General features: G+C 58.5%; 1 protein-coding gene across 3 annotated transcripts in view; it reads left to right on the top strand.

Annotated features, from left to right (window-relative positions):
* Positions 1 to 13898, top strand: part of RPS6KA2 (ribosomal protein S6 kinase A2) — a 336349-nt gene that overhangs the window by 245282 nt on the left and 77169 nt on the right. For all 3 annotated transcript variants that reach the window (XM_006152264.1, XM_027773360.1, XM_006152266.1), the window contains 2 exons: positions 3381 to 3497; positions 12898 to 12979. In XM_006152264.1, coding sequence (XP_006152326.1) covers positions 3381 to 3497; positions 12898 to 12979 — 199 coding nt within the window. The remainder of the gene's footprint in view (positions 1 to 3380; positions 3498 to 12897; positions 12980 to 13898) is intronic.

Here is a 13898-nt window from a genome sequence, read left to right as displayed (position 1 = left end):
TCTACCTGGGAAGCCGTCCTGCTTTAGCCAGGGCTATTCAGTGGAGGAAGGTGGGCAGGTGGCTCGCGTTTGGGCAGAAAGAGCGAATGACTTGTTCCCTCGTTTCCTGTTGCTTCTTCCCCCGACACCACTCCCGCGGTGCTGCTTCTTGCCCACCTTAGTCTGAGCCCGCTCACACTCTGCGCCTGGTCGCATCGGTGGGCTCCTCTCTGCGGTGACCGAAGCCCACCTTGCCCCTCGTGTGGCCGTCACTTCAGGGCCCACTCTTGTGCTCTGGTCTACTTCGCTGGATCTAAGCAGCAAGAGGACAGCAGGTGGCACGGAGGTGAAGGCAGTGGGCCCCATGCGGCTAATTGCGCATCTCCAGTCCGGAAGGCAGTGGCTTAAAAATCCCTCCCAGTGTGGACCAGGACATGGCATAGTGGTTATGTCACTCAACTCCCAAGTAGTCGATCGTGGCTTGAGTCCTGGACCCAATGGCTTAAAACTCATGCCGGTCGTGTGTACGTGTGTGCCCAAAATCCCAAGAGGTGACTGGAGGAAGGGAATGTGGCGTGGCCATCCCTCCTGGGGGTGATTTCTCCCTCTCTGTCTCTCCCTCCCTGTGTCTCTCTGGTGAGCACATGCACCTTATAGCAAAAAATCCTGTGGGGGAAAAAACCACTCCTGACATGTGTACATGCCCCAAATCCCAAGAGGAGCATGGAGGAGGTACTGCAACGGGACCACCCTCCCAGGGCGTGAGTTCTCACTTTCCCTCTCTCTGTCTCTCAGCCTGCTCTGGGGGCTGTACCCCACATGGGAACAAGCCCTGGCGCCCTCACACCTCTCACACACTCACACAGGCCTCCACAGGCTGACTTCATGCGTGCACACAGGCACACACGCAGGGCACTTGCCTGTGATGAGCCGGTACTGGAAGGCTGGGGAGGTCCCACAGGAGACTGAAGTCTGACTTACCGGTGTTTAAATGACGACATCAAGCCCCAGACGCGGAGGTTCCGGGGCTGCTTCCGTGGGGACCAGAGGCGGGGACTGAGCACAGGGCCAGGTGATGATGGCGGAGGGGAGAGAAGGGAGGACCCCAGAAGGGGGCAGGTGATCAGTGGGCGGGCTCAGGGAATGCGAGGGTCTGGAATCCGTGGGCGTCTGTGTCAAGGAGTTGAGGGTGACAGGTGCACTGTGCTGGGGAGGGCTGAAACTCCATGCTGAGTTTGGCAGCCTGAAAGATCTGGGTGGCTCCGACAGTAGGTTCGGGAGGTGCTGAGAGCTGGGTTGTCAGAGTGGCAGAGGCTGAGCCACGGCCCCCAGAGAGCCCAGACCACGTGGCCGCCCCAGGGCCTGCCATCTGCACTTCAAGTTCTGGGTGATTCTCAGCACACAGGCACCAAGGGCGCCAAGAACCCTGGGACAAGATGTTCCCAGACAAGTATGTCTCGTTTTTGCGACTCGTAAGAGTAACTCGTGGTTAAGCCCTTCCACAGCACAGGCCCGCGGACCGGGGTCTCCCCACCCTGTGCTTTGGGGCAGTGTTGGATTTTGCTCCGTGTTCAGCAGTGTGACTGTCATGTTCACGTGACCCCAGTGAGGGCACAGAGAGCTGTGCCCGGCGCCTGCTCCCTCTCACGGAGGTGCTGCCTTCCCCCAGCACCACGTGGGGCCGAGCTGCCTTGGTGGGACTCGGGCTGCCGCAGCCTCAGCGCCGCGCTGGACACAGAGGGCACTCGGCACCCAGGGCCGGGGTAGTGTCCTGCGGGCAGAGAGGCCTTCATTCTTACTTATAGGACAGACTGGTGCCCGTGTCCTCCTCCCTGGTGCAGGCCTGCGGCAGGGAAAGGCAGAGCATGCAGGGGCCGCACGCGGGTTTTGGACTTGGGCTCTCTCTGGGTGTTCTGGGCGGGGAGTCCTCTCCAGCGGCGCTCTGAGTGCAGTTTTCCATGCAGCCATACAAGCGGCATGGCAGGGCCCACGGCCCGTTTCTCTCTCTGACCTCAGTAAATAATAAAATGTGTAAGTAACTTCTGAGACACCAAATGTTTCACACGGCTCCACATCAATTACTACAATCACAATCACATTTTTAAAGAGAGATTTTTGCTATAGGGTGTGCGCACTTTTCAGAAACACGTAGAGAGAAAGAGAGGGAAAGTGAGAAATCTTGTCCCGGGAGAGATGCCACAATCCCTTCTCCATTCTCCACCTGGCATTTGGGGCAGACATGCCCAGCACGATTTTCAAGCCTCCAAGTCCGGGACTGGAACCACAGTCGGCCGTGTGGGAGTCCGACACCTTAACCACTGTGCCATCTGTGCCCATCATGGTAACATCTGGAAGTATCTACTCTTAGACTAAAACAGAGAGAAGAACACGGCTTCGCGTTGGTCGCTAACTGGAAACCCAGCTCTCTCACCTCTGCTGTGCTGCCACACCCCAGGAGAATCGCCACCCGCGGGGCTCCATGGGGTTGGAGGCGGTGGCACACCGGAAGCCCTGGTGCCAGAGTGGGCCGTGCCCGCGTGTCCCGGGAGCTGTTGCAGGTGCGCTCCACAGCCAGCCTGTAGTGATGCTTTCGCACCTCGCCCAAAGGCAGGGCCGCAGAAGGGATGGCGGTCGGGCTCTGGCAGGAGTGGAGGGAGACCCTCGGAGACATGCCGGGGAGAGCCGGGCCGTTGGGCTCTCAGGTTGGGAAGAGCACCGACCGCCCCGTTGCATTCCCAGCGGCCGGCCTGGCGATTGGCCGCCCCTTTCAAGTCAAGCATTTGTCCTTGAGGGCAGGAAGGTCTCTCATGACAGGCGTAGTGGTTTCTGTCATGTTTTAACTTAAAGGCGAAGGGCTCTTTTTCCTACAAAGAAACCGCCTTGCCAGCCTGTCGAAATCTTCTCTGACTGCGTCCTGAAACACTGTCTGTCGGGTGGTGGTGAAGGGTTCTTGGCACTCTCTGTGCTGAAACACCAGGGACCGTGAAGAAGAGTAACTGTCTGCATTTCCAACTCCTTCCTCCTGCGGGGACCGCCAGGCCCTCCGCAGCACAGCGTGCAGATGTAAGACAAGGACGCTCGCAGGTCGTCTCATTCCCGAGCTGCTTCACTCTCCCTGCCAAAACGCTCGCCCAAATGGCCGCGAAGCAGGGTGGGCGCGGTGGGTGCAGTGACGTGTCCTCCAGGTGCTGAGAGTGAGGGACGGAAGTGCGCAGGGAACAGATACAGTGAAAGTCCCACGCGGCCGGCAGGCGAGCTCGGGGCACGTAGCCAGGCGCAGCGGAAAGCTCTGACGTCCCAATGTTGACGTCCACCCGTGGCCGCGGCAGGGCGGGAGCGCTGGGTTGACACAGGGAGCCTTGCTGTGCTCACCGCGTGCTGTCGCTCTCACTCTGTCGCAGGAGGAAGGCATCGTGAAGGAGATCGACATCAGCCACCATGTGAAGGAAGGGTTCGAGAAGGCGGACCCGTCCCAGTTCGAGCTGCTGAAAGTCTTAGGACAAGGCTCCTACGGGAAGGTGAGTGGGGCTTCGGCTCCAGGTGCGGCTCCGTCCTGAGCACCGAGGAGCCTGGGCCGGGCCTGACCTGGGGACAGCGACAGGCAGGCCCCATGTGAACACGGCCTCACTGCACAGCGGGCTCCGTCCCCACAGCGCTGTGTGGCGAGGACCACCTGCACCCTGACGCTGCCCCCCCACACGTGCGTGCACACACACACGTGCACACACACACGCGCACACATACACACATGCACACACGCACAGCTCATTCCCTCTCCTGATGGCTTCGCAGGCCTTGGGGTCATTGCCAAGGCAAGCAGGCCGTTGAACTCAAGCCAGCGTGTCTGCGAGCGCCATCAACGGCTGCTTTTCAGAAAGGAAGACGTGTCAGGAGAGGAGCAGACGCGGCTCGCGGAGGAGGTGGGTCTGGGCTGACACCCTGGCTCCCCCGCTCCCCGTGCTGCTGTCTTGCCTCCCACGGCTTCAGTTTCTTTGTCCATGAAATGGGTATTGCGTGTGGTTCGTGCATGGATTAGCTGAGGCGGGTTCCACAGAGCAGTGTCTCAGTGGTTACTCATGCGCTAGAGCTGTTCATTCCCGTCTCCTCTTCACCTTTGAGGCTCCGCAGTAAAAGCGATCCCTCTCAGGAGTGAGAACTGCTGGCCTTCCGTTAGCGCCACTCGGATGCCACCGGCGGTCAGAGCAGCTTCCCCTCGTTTCTCTGCGCCCCTGGGCTAACCGTAAGAAGGGATGGGGCCGGCCTGGACAGCTCCCCTGCAGAGCATAAGAGCCTGACCGGCGCCAGCTCTGAGGGACCTCGCTCTGCGTGGCACGGGCCGCCACAAACCTCGCCCCTCCTCGTGAAGTCTGGCCCCAGCGGCTGACAGGCTGGATTTTCCGTGCTTGTGTTGGGGTAACCTGTTACAGGCCGCCTGGCTGCGGCTGCAGTCTCCCTCTTGTCATGCTCGTCAGGTAGGACGTCTTCCCCCCTCGTCCCAGTGGGATGCCTTCAGGAGCACGTGCCCACGCCGACATGCACACAGACGAGGGGAAGCGTACGATGACCATGCCCAGCCATCGGGGCCTACACCGTGGCCCTGGAGCACGGCTCCCATGGTGTTTATGAAGCAAGAAGTGAGGGTGCCAGCCTCTCCTGATGTCAGAAGCCACTGCTAGGAACGTAGGAGGCAGGGCCGGTTGAATGTTGCATGACCACAGTCTTACCGTACCTTAGAAACACGGGATAAGTGAGGGAGGGGCTCAGTCAGCCTCTGCCCCGGCGACGTGGAAACAGACCTTTCACAGGCGCTGCCTGCATGCTGTCCCTGGGGAGCGAATTCGAACTCATGCCATGCCAGCGTCTGGTCGGTGGAGTCCCCCTGTCTGAGTAAAGGCAGCTGGAGTGGCCCCAGGGGCTGGTCCCGCCTGTCTGCCTGCTGGGAGTGGTCCCCAGGGGTGGCCCCACCTGCCTGCCTGCTGGGAGTGTCCCCCAGGGATGGCCCCACCTGCCTGCCTGACCCCCAGGAAGGGCGCCACCTGCCAGCTGGGAGGTCTGCTGGGAGTGTCCCCCAGGGATGGCCCCACCTGCCTGCCTGACCCCCAGGAATGGCCCCACCTGCCTGCTGGGAGTGTCCCCCAGGGATGGCCCCACCTGCCTGCCTGACCCCCAGGAATGGCCCCACCTGCCTGCTGGGAGTGTCCCCCAGGGATGGCCCCACCTGCCTGCCTGACCCCCAGGAATGGCCCCACCTGCCTGCTGGGAGTGTCCCCCAGGGATGGCCCCACCTGCCTGCCTGACCCCCAGGAATGGCCCCACCTGCCTGCTGGGAGTGTCCCCCAGGGATGGCCCCACCTGCCTGCCTGACCCCCAGGAATGGCCCCACCTGCCTGCTGGGAGTGTCCCCCAGGGATGGCCCCACCTGCCTGCCTGACCCCCAGGAATGGCCCCACCTGCCTGCTGGGAGTGTCCCCCAGGGATGGCCCCACCTGCCTGCCTGACCCCCAGGAATGGCCCCACCTGCCTGCTGGGAGTGTCCCCCAGGGATGGCCCCACCTGCCTGCCTGACCCCCAGGAATGGCCCCACCTGCCTGCTGGGAGTGTCCCCCAGGGATGGCCCCACCTGCCTGCCTGACCCCCAGGAATGGCCCCACCTGCCTGCTGGGAGTGTCCCCCAGGGATGGCCCCACCTGCCTGCCTGACCCCCAGGAATGGCCCCACCTGCCTGCTGGGAGTGTCCCCCAGGGATGGCCCCACCTGCCTGCCTGACCCCCAGGAATGGCCCCACCTGCCTGCTGGGAGTGTCCCCCAGGGATGGCCCCACCTGCCTGCCTGCTGAGAGTGTCTCCTGGGGATGGCCCCGCCTACCTGGCTGCAGGGGGTGGCCCGAGTCCATCAGAGATACTCCCAGCTGGTCTGGAGCTGGAAGCTCTTGAGTGTTGGGGAGGATGCGGGGATGGGATGTGCCTTTCGAACTCAGGGGAAAGACCTGTGGCCCAGGGCTCCGAGTGTCTGGGCAGCCACAGGACTGACCCCGAGGTTCCCTCGAAAGTGTCCTCCGCAGACAGCAGGGCAGTACTGATGAGAGCACAAAAGGCTCTCCAATATTCTCATTCAGATTTCAAATTTTAGTTTTTGTAGAAACAACATTCTTCAGAAAACACTAAGCAAAACGGTGGTGTCTTGCTGACCCCGGAAGGGTGACCTCACACCACTCTCCCTGGCCCGCCGCCCATGGTGCTCACGGTACAGCTCTGTGGAGTCAAGGGAGCTCCGGGTGTGACAGGAAGCAGGAGGAACAGGAGGAGGAGGGGCCGCTCTGCCCACCCCCGACCTGTGGAGGCCACTGTGTGCAGGCTGGGGTGCCAGGCCAGGCGCGGTGGCACGGGATGAGGTCCAGGGCCCCTACACGGACTGACCAAGCAGGAGCCTGAAAAGGAGGTGTCTTCTGGAAAAGCTGCGTCAGCAGTTCCCCGTGGAGAGCTTGGAGCCAGCGGGGTCCAGAGACACATGCAAGTGCACGCCCGTCCTCAGCTAGGAGGGTTATGAGAGCAGCACTGAGGGCCAGCAGGGGGCGTCCATCCTCCTCATGGTGCTCCCCAAACCACAGACAGTGGTCCTCACAGGGCCCTGGGCAGGGAGGGCGTCCGCGTCCTGCAGGAAGCAATTCCCGCCGACTCGGCTCCCGGGAGCAGGGCTCGGGCCCTGGCAGGCCTGCCGGGGTCCAACCCGTGAGCAGGGCTCCTAGCTGCCTGCCATAGACAGCCCCTCTGCTCCTCCCTTCCACCTGATGCCAAACACGCTGGAGACGCAGACCGAGGGACGTGGTCTGCGGTGGCTGTCCTGGTGCCGCGCCTGGCTCCATCCAGACTGCTCAGGGACACCTGAATGACTCATCACACCCCACTGACGCTATCCTCGGCCGTGACAAGATCGTCCCTGGGAGCAGCTCGGACAGCGGAGGGAGGGCCACACCGGAGCCTCTGATCTCCACATCCTGGACACACGTCTGTCCTCCTCATGTCTGAGCTCCGTTCTGCAAAGCGAAGCCACAGGGTATGCGCCGTGTGGAGGGGGCAGTGCGGGGTGGGCTTGGATGCAGGGAAGGACACACAACCACGACAGCCTCAGCCTCCCAAGGAAGCGGCTCAGACATGGAACTGGAGAGGCCATGCAGTGTGGCCGTGAGCATTCCAGGGATGGGGCAGCCAGACTGCGTGCTCCCTGGGAGTGCAGAGAAGGGTCGGGCCCCTACGAGGTCAGCAAGCCAACACCCCGACGTGCCTTGCTGTCCTGCGTCTGAACTGGTGGCATCCTGAGGACGGGCTTCGTGTGTCTGAGGGGAGTGGGACCCCCCTCGGTCGCCCTGTGCTTGGAGGACTCTGCAGGCCCACGGCTGCATCCCAGCTCAGAGAACGGAAGTGTCGCCAAGACGAGGTAGTGGCTGTGGACCCGCCTCCGGGCCATTTGGGGCAGCACGGAGTGATGGCTGTCCCTCACCAACGTGTCCGTGTGCAGCTTGCCGAGCCCCTGGAGGGGCAGCTCCGAGCGAAGCCAGGAAGCTCATCAAACCAAGGCTCAGACTAGGCCCCCTGAGCCCACAGCGTTGGTCCAAAACACACCTCACCACACGCAGACCGGCTGCCAGAGGACTGACAGGTGACCCGGACAAAGACGTGCTCGGGTCACGGTGTGGGTCGGCAGGGGAGCGTGAGGGTCGGCCATTGATCATTAAGTCCAGCTGGACTTACCTCCTGCTGGGGCCCCTGCCGGCCGGCAAGGCACCCCCTGCCCCGCTGCGGCCCACCGTGCCCACCCAGGTGGGAGCCGGGTAAGCACCCACAGGCGGGGCGTGCCTGATCTTTTCAAGAGCACGAAGCAGGCAGACAGCAGCTGGCTGCAGTGGCCCGGCAGGACGCAGGCTCCGCAGTGCTGAAGCCGTGTAAGGCCTGGGTCTCCTCCTGGGCCCTGCGCATACACACACGGACACACGCGTGTGCACAGGGGTGGATCTCTGTGAAGACCCTGCTGGTGGCCACTCCCTTTCCCTGTGTCTGTCCGTCTCTCACAGGAAATACGTGCATTTAAAAATGTTTTTAAATAAAAACAGGTATGTGTAAATCCTTAGCCATGACATCAAGCATCTTTTAAGTTTATTTATCTCCTCCGTGGTCAGGAAAGTCAGGGAGGGGGACAGAGCGAGGAAGCGTGCCCTCCACAGGGTCCTGGTGACCTGAGCCACCCTGGCCAGGCCCCAGGTGACCCCACATGCCCAGTGCCCTCAGGGAGGTCCCCTGGGTCAGCCAAGTGCCACACTTCACCACTTGCCACCGCCCAGCCCTGGCCCTCGTATGGTTAACCCCCGAAGTGCCGCAGAGCAGCGCGTCCCACACAGACTCTCCGTGAAGCTAACCCACGCAGGCGGGTGTCCCACGCAGACGGGTGTCCCACGCAGGCGGGTGTCCCGTTCAGACTTCAGGGAGGTGGATTTCCCTGTTCTTTGAACTCATTCACCGTCCGCCCTTCGCTGTTGCGGAGCCTGGTGAGGAGGCGGCGGCGGGGTCGGTTCTGGGCACCCGCGCCCCAGGTGAGCGCTGCGGGCTCTGCAGGGTGGGCCGGTGTGCACCGGCTGTGAGCGCACACACGCCAGTGTGCACACATACTCAGACCACTCCTTATCTTCCCCAGGACAAGTGTTGATTCTCAGTGAAGGTGGAACCCAAAGCCCTGGGAGAAGGGGGACCCATTTCTAATCGTGGTGGTCCCGGAGCCTCCCTCATTCCTGGAGGCAGCCTGGTGTGGAACGGCTGGGCCGGGCTGCCCCCTGCACCCTCAGATCTGCCTGGGCAGAGGCATATAGGCAGTCCCCATGGACACGAGATGTCCCCATCTAGGGAGGGCTGGGGTTGGCGAGGTGATCTTTAGGAGCGGGGCCATGCCAGTCAGGAGCAGCTGACACTGCCAGGGCTTGTGGCCCCAACAGGGCAGTGACATTGAGCCTCCAGGAATCCACATGCATGCAGAACCGTCTCAGCCCGCCTGAGGGTCTCCGCTGGTCTGCCTCACCCCAGCCTGCCGTGGGGTCCTGTGCTGGGCTGGCTCCCACTCCCGTCTCTCGGCGCTGGCCGAGAGCAGGCAGAGCCACCGCCCCCGGCCGCGTCTGCACACTGACTGCACCCCATGCTCGTGCACGTCGGGGCGTGTGGCCCCGGCGGCTCTGAGATAGTGGCCGGACTGGCCACGGGGAGTTCACCTGTGCTAGACCGTCCATGCTGCACTTGTAGCGGCTGGTCCTTCACTGGGTCTGGGTGGAGTCTTCGGGGTAGACAGTGGGCGTCTCCGCACAGCAGGCACCTCTGCCCACACAGCGGGGAGAAACTCACGGGGCTGCTCCCGAGCCGCGCCGTTTCACATCTCCTGGAAATACTTTAAAGGAAGTAAGTCCATTTCCCCTGGAGGCCACGCTTCCGTTCCCAGGCCAACGTGAGTGCGCCGGGCGTGGTCCACAGGTCTGGGTCCGCAGCTCACCGGCGGCTGGGGCAGGAAGGTGCGGCTCTGTGAGGCCCTGTAGAAATACCCATCTCTGTGTCTGCCTTTCCTTCTTTCCCCACTCCCCCTCACTTTCCTTATTAAAACAAAACCTCTGGGGCCAGCTTTGTAGCATAGCGATTAAGGGAGTTGGATCCCCATGGCTGACTGTGGTTCAAATCCCGGCACCAGAGGCTTTAAAAACATGCCAGGTATGTGGGGGTGCCCCAAATCCTGACGGAAACGGAGAAGGGATTGCAATGAAGCCACACTCCATGAGGGGGGGACTTTGTCTCTCTTTCTCCCTGGTGAGAATGTGAGAATGCACTCCCTCTCCCTCTGGCAATTAAAAAATACGTATACTGTAAGAAAATCATTAAGACAATTTTAAACTCCACCTCTAGATTACCTTTTCTTTCTTGTTTTCCTTTATGACATGTCAGGGACTTGTCAAACATCCGTGTGGCTCTTTAAGGGAGGTGAGGAAGTTCTTGCACGATCCGAAAGAGGAAATACACACCATAAAAAAGAGTCAAACGGCTGTTAGAGATGAAAGCTGTAATACGGGAAATCAAAACCTCCCGTGAGAGTATTAAAAGCAGACTAGACCATGCAGAAGATCAGATCTCAAATGTGAAAGACAGGAACTCTGGCCTAGAAAAATCCACCACAAAGACTGAGAAAATAGCCTCTCCAAAATGAGAATAATATACAAGAAACACTAGATACCATTAACTGTCCAAACATCTGGATAATGGGTATCTCAGAAGGTGAAGAACTGTTAAGGGCAGTGATCAGCTATTCCATGAAATCCTGGAAGGAAACCTTCCAAACCTAGAGAGGCACTCAAAGATCCCATTCTGAGAAATACAAAGGACCCCACATAGAATCAACCCAAGACGGTCTTCTCCAAGACACACTGACCAAAACCACAGACAAAAAATACTGAAGTTGGCAAGAGAGAAATGGCAAGTTACCTACAAAGGATACCCATCAGGCTAACAGTGACCTCTCATCGGAAACAATGCGAGCGAGGAAAGGATGGGAAAATGTATTCAAAGGGTTAAACAGTTTCAACCAAGAGTACTGTACCCAGCAAGATTTTCCTTTATATGGGAAGAGAAGTCAAGAGCATTCTCAGATAAACAAAACCTGAAAGAATTTACCCACCCCAGACCAGCTCTCCAAGAAGTTTTTCTTTTTTTTTTTTTTTGAGAGATTTTCACTGTAGGGCGCGTGCGCTCGCCAGACAGACAGAGAGAGACATAGAGACAGAAAGCGAGAAATCACCCCCCAGGGGGGATGGTCACGCCGCAATCCCTTCTCCTCCATTCTCCTCTCGGGATCTTGGGCACGCACGCACACGCGCCCAGCGTGAGTTTTAAGCCACCAGGTCCAGGACACGAACCACGGTCGACTACGTGGGAGTCCAGCGACATAGCCATTACGCTAACTGCTGGTTCCCAGCTCTGCAAGAAGTTTTGAAGGGAGTCCTATACCAGGAAAACTAAATACAGACACAGAGAAATAAGAGTTCAATAACAAATCAGAAAATGGCCTACTTAATGCTAGTGCCAGGTCTGGAGCTGAATGTTATCTTCCGAAACTTAAACAGGAAGACCGGAGCACAACAGAAGATAAAGTACATGGGACCGAACTGGTGCAATAGAATCTTACGACTTTTGACTAAAACAGTACTGATTTTCTTCTAGGCTTTGTTTTCCTGATTTAAGGATTTGTGTCCTGTCTTGAGCTGCCGATAGGTTTATGCACCTACTATTTGAACAGAATCCTAACCTGTTTCCTGGCTTTAAGTTCTAAGCAAAGCTCTCTTAGCATTTTTTAAAATTTTGATTTATTAACGCTAAAACTGCTTCTCTTGAAATTAAAAAATATATTTAAAAATACCTATTTAATGGCCTCAGTAAGCTGTTTAGCCTCAGCCAGGTGCTACTTCGTAGTCTATTCATTCCACCCAGAGCTTCACGCCTCAAGTCAGATGTGTGTTCACCGATAGGGATATATCGGCTGAACTTGCTGTGGAAAGTAGTTAGATTAATTAAGATATCTTGTGAATCAATGAAATGTGGGGGGGGGACAGGGAAGAAAAAGACTGGAAAGCAATTATAGACACCAGAGACTGTGGGAGAAGGGCGGGAAATGGCAGAGGGTGAGAGATGGGGGAAATACATATGCATATGAATATATGAAACGAGAAATGGAAAGTTATTTACTGATGATAACATGTATGATTAAGCCACTATGCAGTGTGTTCTGGATGGGAAATCACATCTTATATGCTGTGACAATGGTCAGTGTATGAGGATAGCGAAGGAATGTAAAGTAAATTAATGAAAAAGAAAGAAAGAAAGAAAGAAAGAAAGAAAGCAAGCAAGCAAGCAAGCAATGGGACCAGCAGTTGGTGTAATGGCTATGTCGCTGGACTCCCATGTAGTTGAACGTGGTTCGAGTCCCGGACCCGGTGACTTAACCTCACGCCTGGCACGTGTGTGCGCGTGCCAAAGATCCCAAGAGGAGCATGGAGGAGAAGGGATTGCAGCGTGGCCATCCCCCCCAGGGGGTGATTTCTCGCTTTCTGTCTCTCTGTCTCTTTCTGGCTAGTGTACGCGCCCTATAGCAAAAAAAAAAAAAACTCTCAAAAGAAAAGGAAAGAAAGAAATTCCCTCTGCCTATGAACCAAAGCTGCTCACAGCTAAGATTCCGGTGAGGAAGGTGCAGTACAAGAAACTGGCTTATCTCACACTGGGCACGAGACAGGGCCTGTTTCCTGTGATTAACAGTAAAAATCACTCGCAGTAGACTGGCCCTGAGGACCTACAGGGGACGGCCAGTTAGGTAGCACGGTGGTTGGGGCGGCTGGATCCCACTTAAACTGTGTGGTTCGAGTCCCGGACCCGGCAGCTTTAAAACCACAGCAGTGCGTGCAGGCGTGTGCCGAAAGTCCCTGCAGGAGACTGCAGAGTGGTCATCCTCCCAAAGGTGATTTCTCACTTCCCTCCCTCTGTCTCTCCAGCAAATGCCCGTGCTGTGTAGCAAGGGGGAGAAAAGATTTACAGAGGGTGTTAGATAAGCCAGTAACCTCCCTGAAAACGTTGGGACGTCGCCAGTTCTCCTAAACACCGGGTCTTCCCAGAGAAGGGGGTGGTGTCAGTTCTGCCATCATGTAGAAAGCCACTGGTCAAGAGCACGCGGTGACCCTTCACAGACATGTCACAATGTCCCCAGCTGTGTGCCAGACGGAGTCTTCCTGGCGGCCCAGAGGGGCCAGCGTTCTCAGCTTTCCTAGTGCTGTCATTGAGTCAGAAATGCCCTGACCACCGGCCATGCCCTGAGCCCGAGGGCTCCTGCCAGTGTCTCTGCTCTCTCCACCAGGTGTTCCTGGTGAGGAAGACCCGGGGCTCTGATGCCGGGCAGCTCTACGCCATGAAGGTCCTCAAGAAAGCCACCCTGAAAGGTAAGGGCTGGCCCCCTGCAGGTGCGGCCGCAGGCCCAGACTCTGCTGCTGGCACCGGCTGGGCTCCGGCTGCTCTGGCCAGGCTGGAGCCCCGTCAACGTGGCCTGGGTGACTGGGGAGGGGTCGGGGGAATCGTCATAGGCCCTGCTCCTCTGCTGCCTGTGGTCGCCGTGGGGCAGAGCTGGGGTCCCACTTGTTGAACACCTTGTCCCATAGTCTTAGGCAGGCCCACGGAGCTGCACACGGGCACCACGGAGTTGCACACGGGCACTGTGGAGCCACACGCAGGCACCACATAGCTGCACGCGAGCACTGTGGAGCCTCACGCGGGCACCGTGGAGCTGCACGCGAGCACTGTGGAGCCTCACACGGGCACTGTGGAACCACACGTGGGCACCACGGAGCTGCACGCGAGCACTGTGGAGCCTCACGCGGGCACTGTGGAGCTGCATGCAGGCACCACGGAGCTTCACGCGGGCACCACGGAGCCGTACGCGGGCACCACGGAGTTGCACGTGGACACCATGGAGCCGCACGTGGGCACCACGGAGCCGCACGCGGGCACTGCAGCTTCTGACGGGCGTGGAGCTTTAGCTCAGTGCCCTCAGTAACAGCACCACTTAAGCCCTTCCTTTAGAGTAAGACTTTTCATTGTAGGTATAATCAAATGCTTAAAACCACTCTCAGTTGAACATGACCTCATGTTCTAAGACTCTCATAAAAATATTATTTCAAAGAACTGTTCCCTGGGAACCAGCAGTTAGCATAATGGCTATGTCGCTGGACTCCCACGAAGTCGACCGCGGTTCGTGTCCCGGACCCGGTGGCTTAAAACTCACACTGGGCGCGTGTGCGTGCATGCCCAAGATCCTGAGAGGAGAATGGAGGAGAAGGGATTGCGGCGTGACCATCCCCCCTG

Source organism: Tupaia chinensis, unplaced genomic scaffold (genome assembly GCF_000334495.1).
Source record: "Tupaia chinensis unplaced genomic scaffold, TupChi_1.0 Scaffold000346_1, whole genome shotgun sequence".
NCBI classification, from domain to species: domain Eukaryota; kingdom Metazoa; phylum Chordata; class Mammalia; order Scandentia; family Tupaiidae; genus Tupaia; species Tupaia belangeri.
The sequence above is the reverse complement of the archived record's forward strand: the minus strand, read 5'-3'. Positions and strand labels throughout refer to the sequence as shown.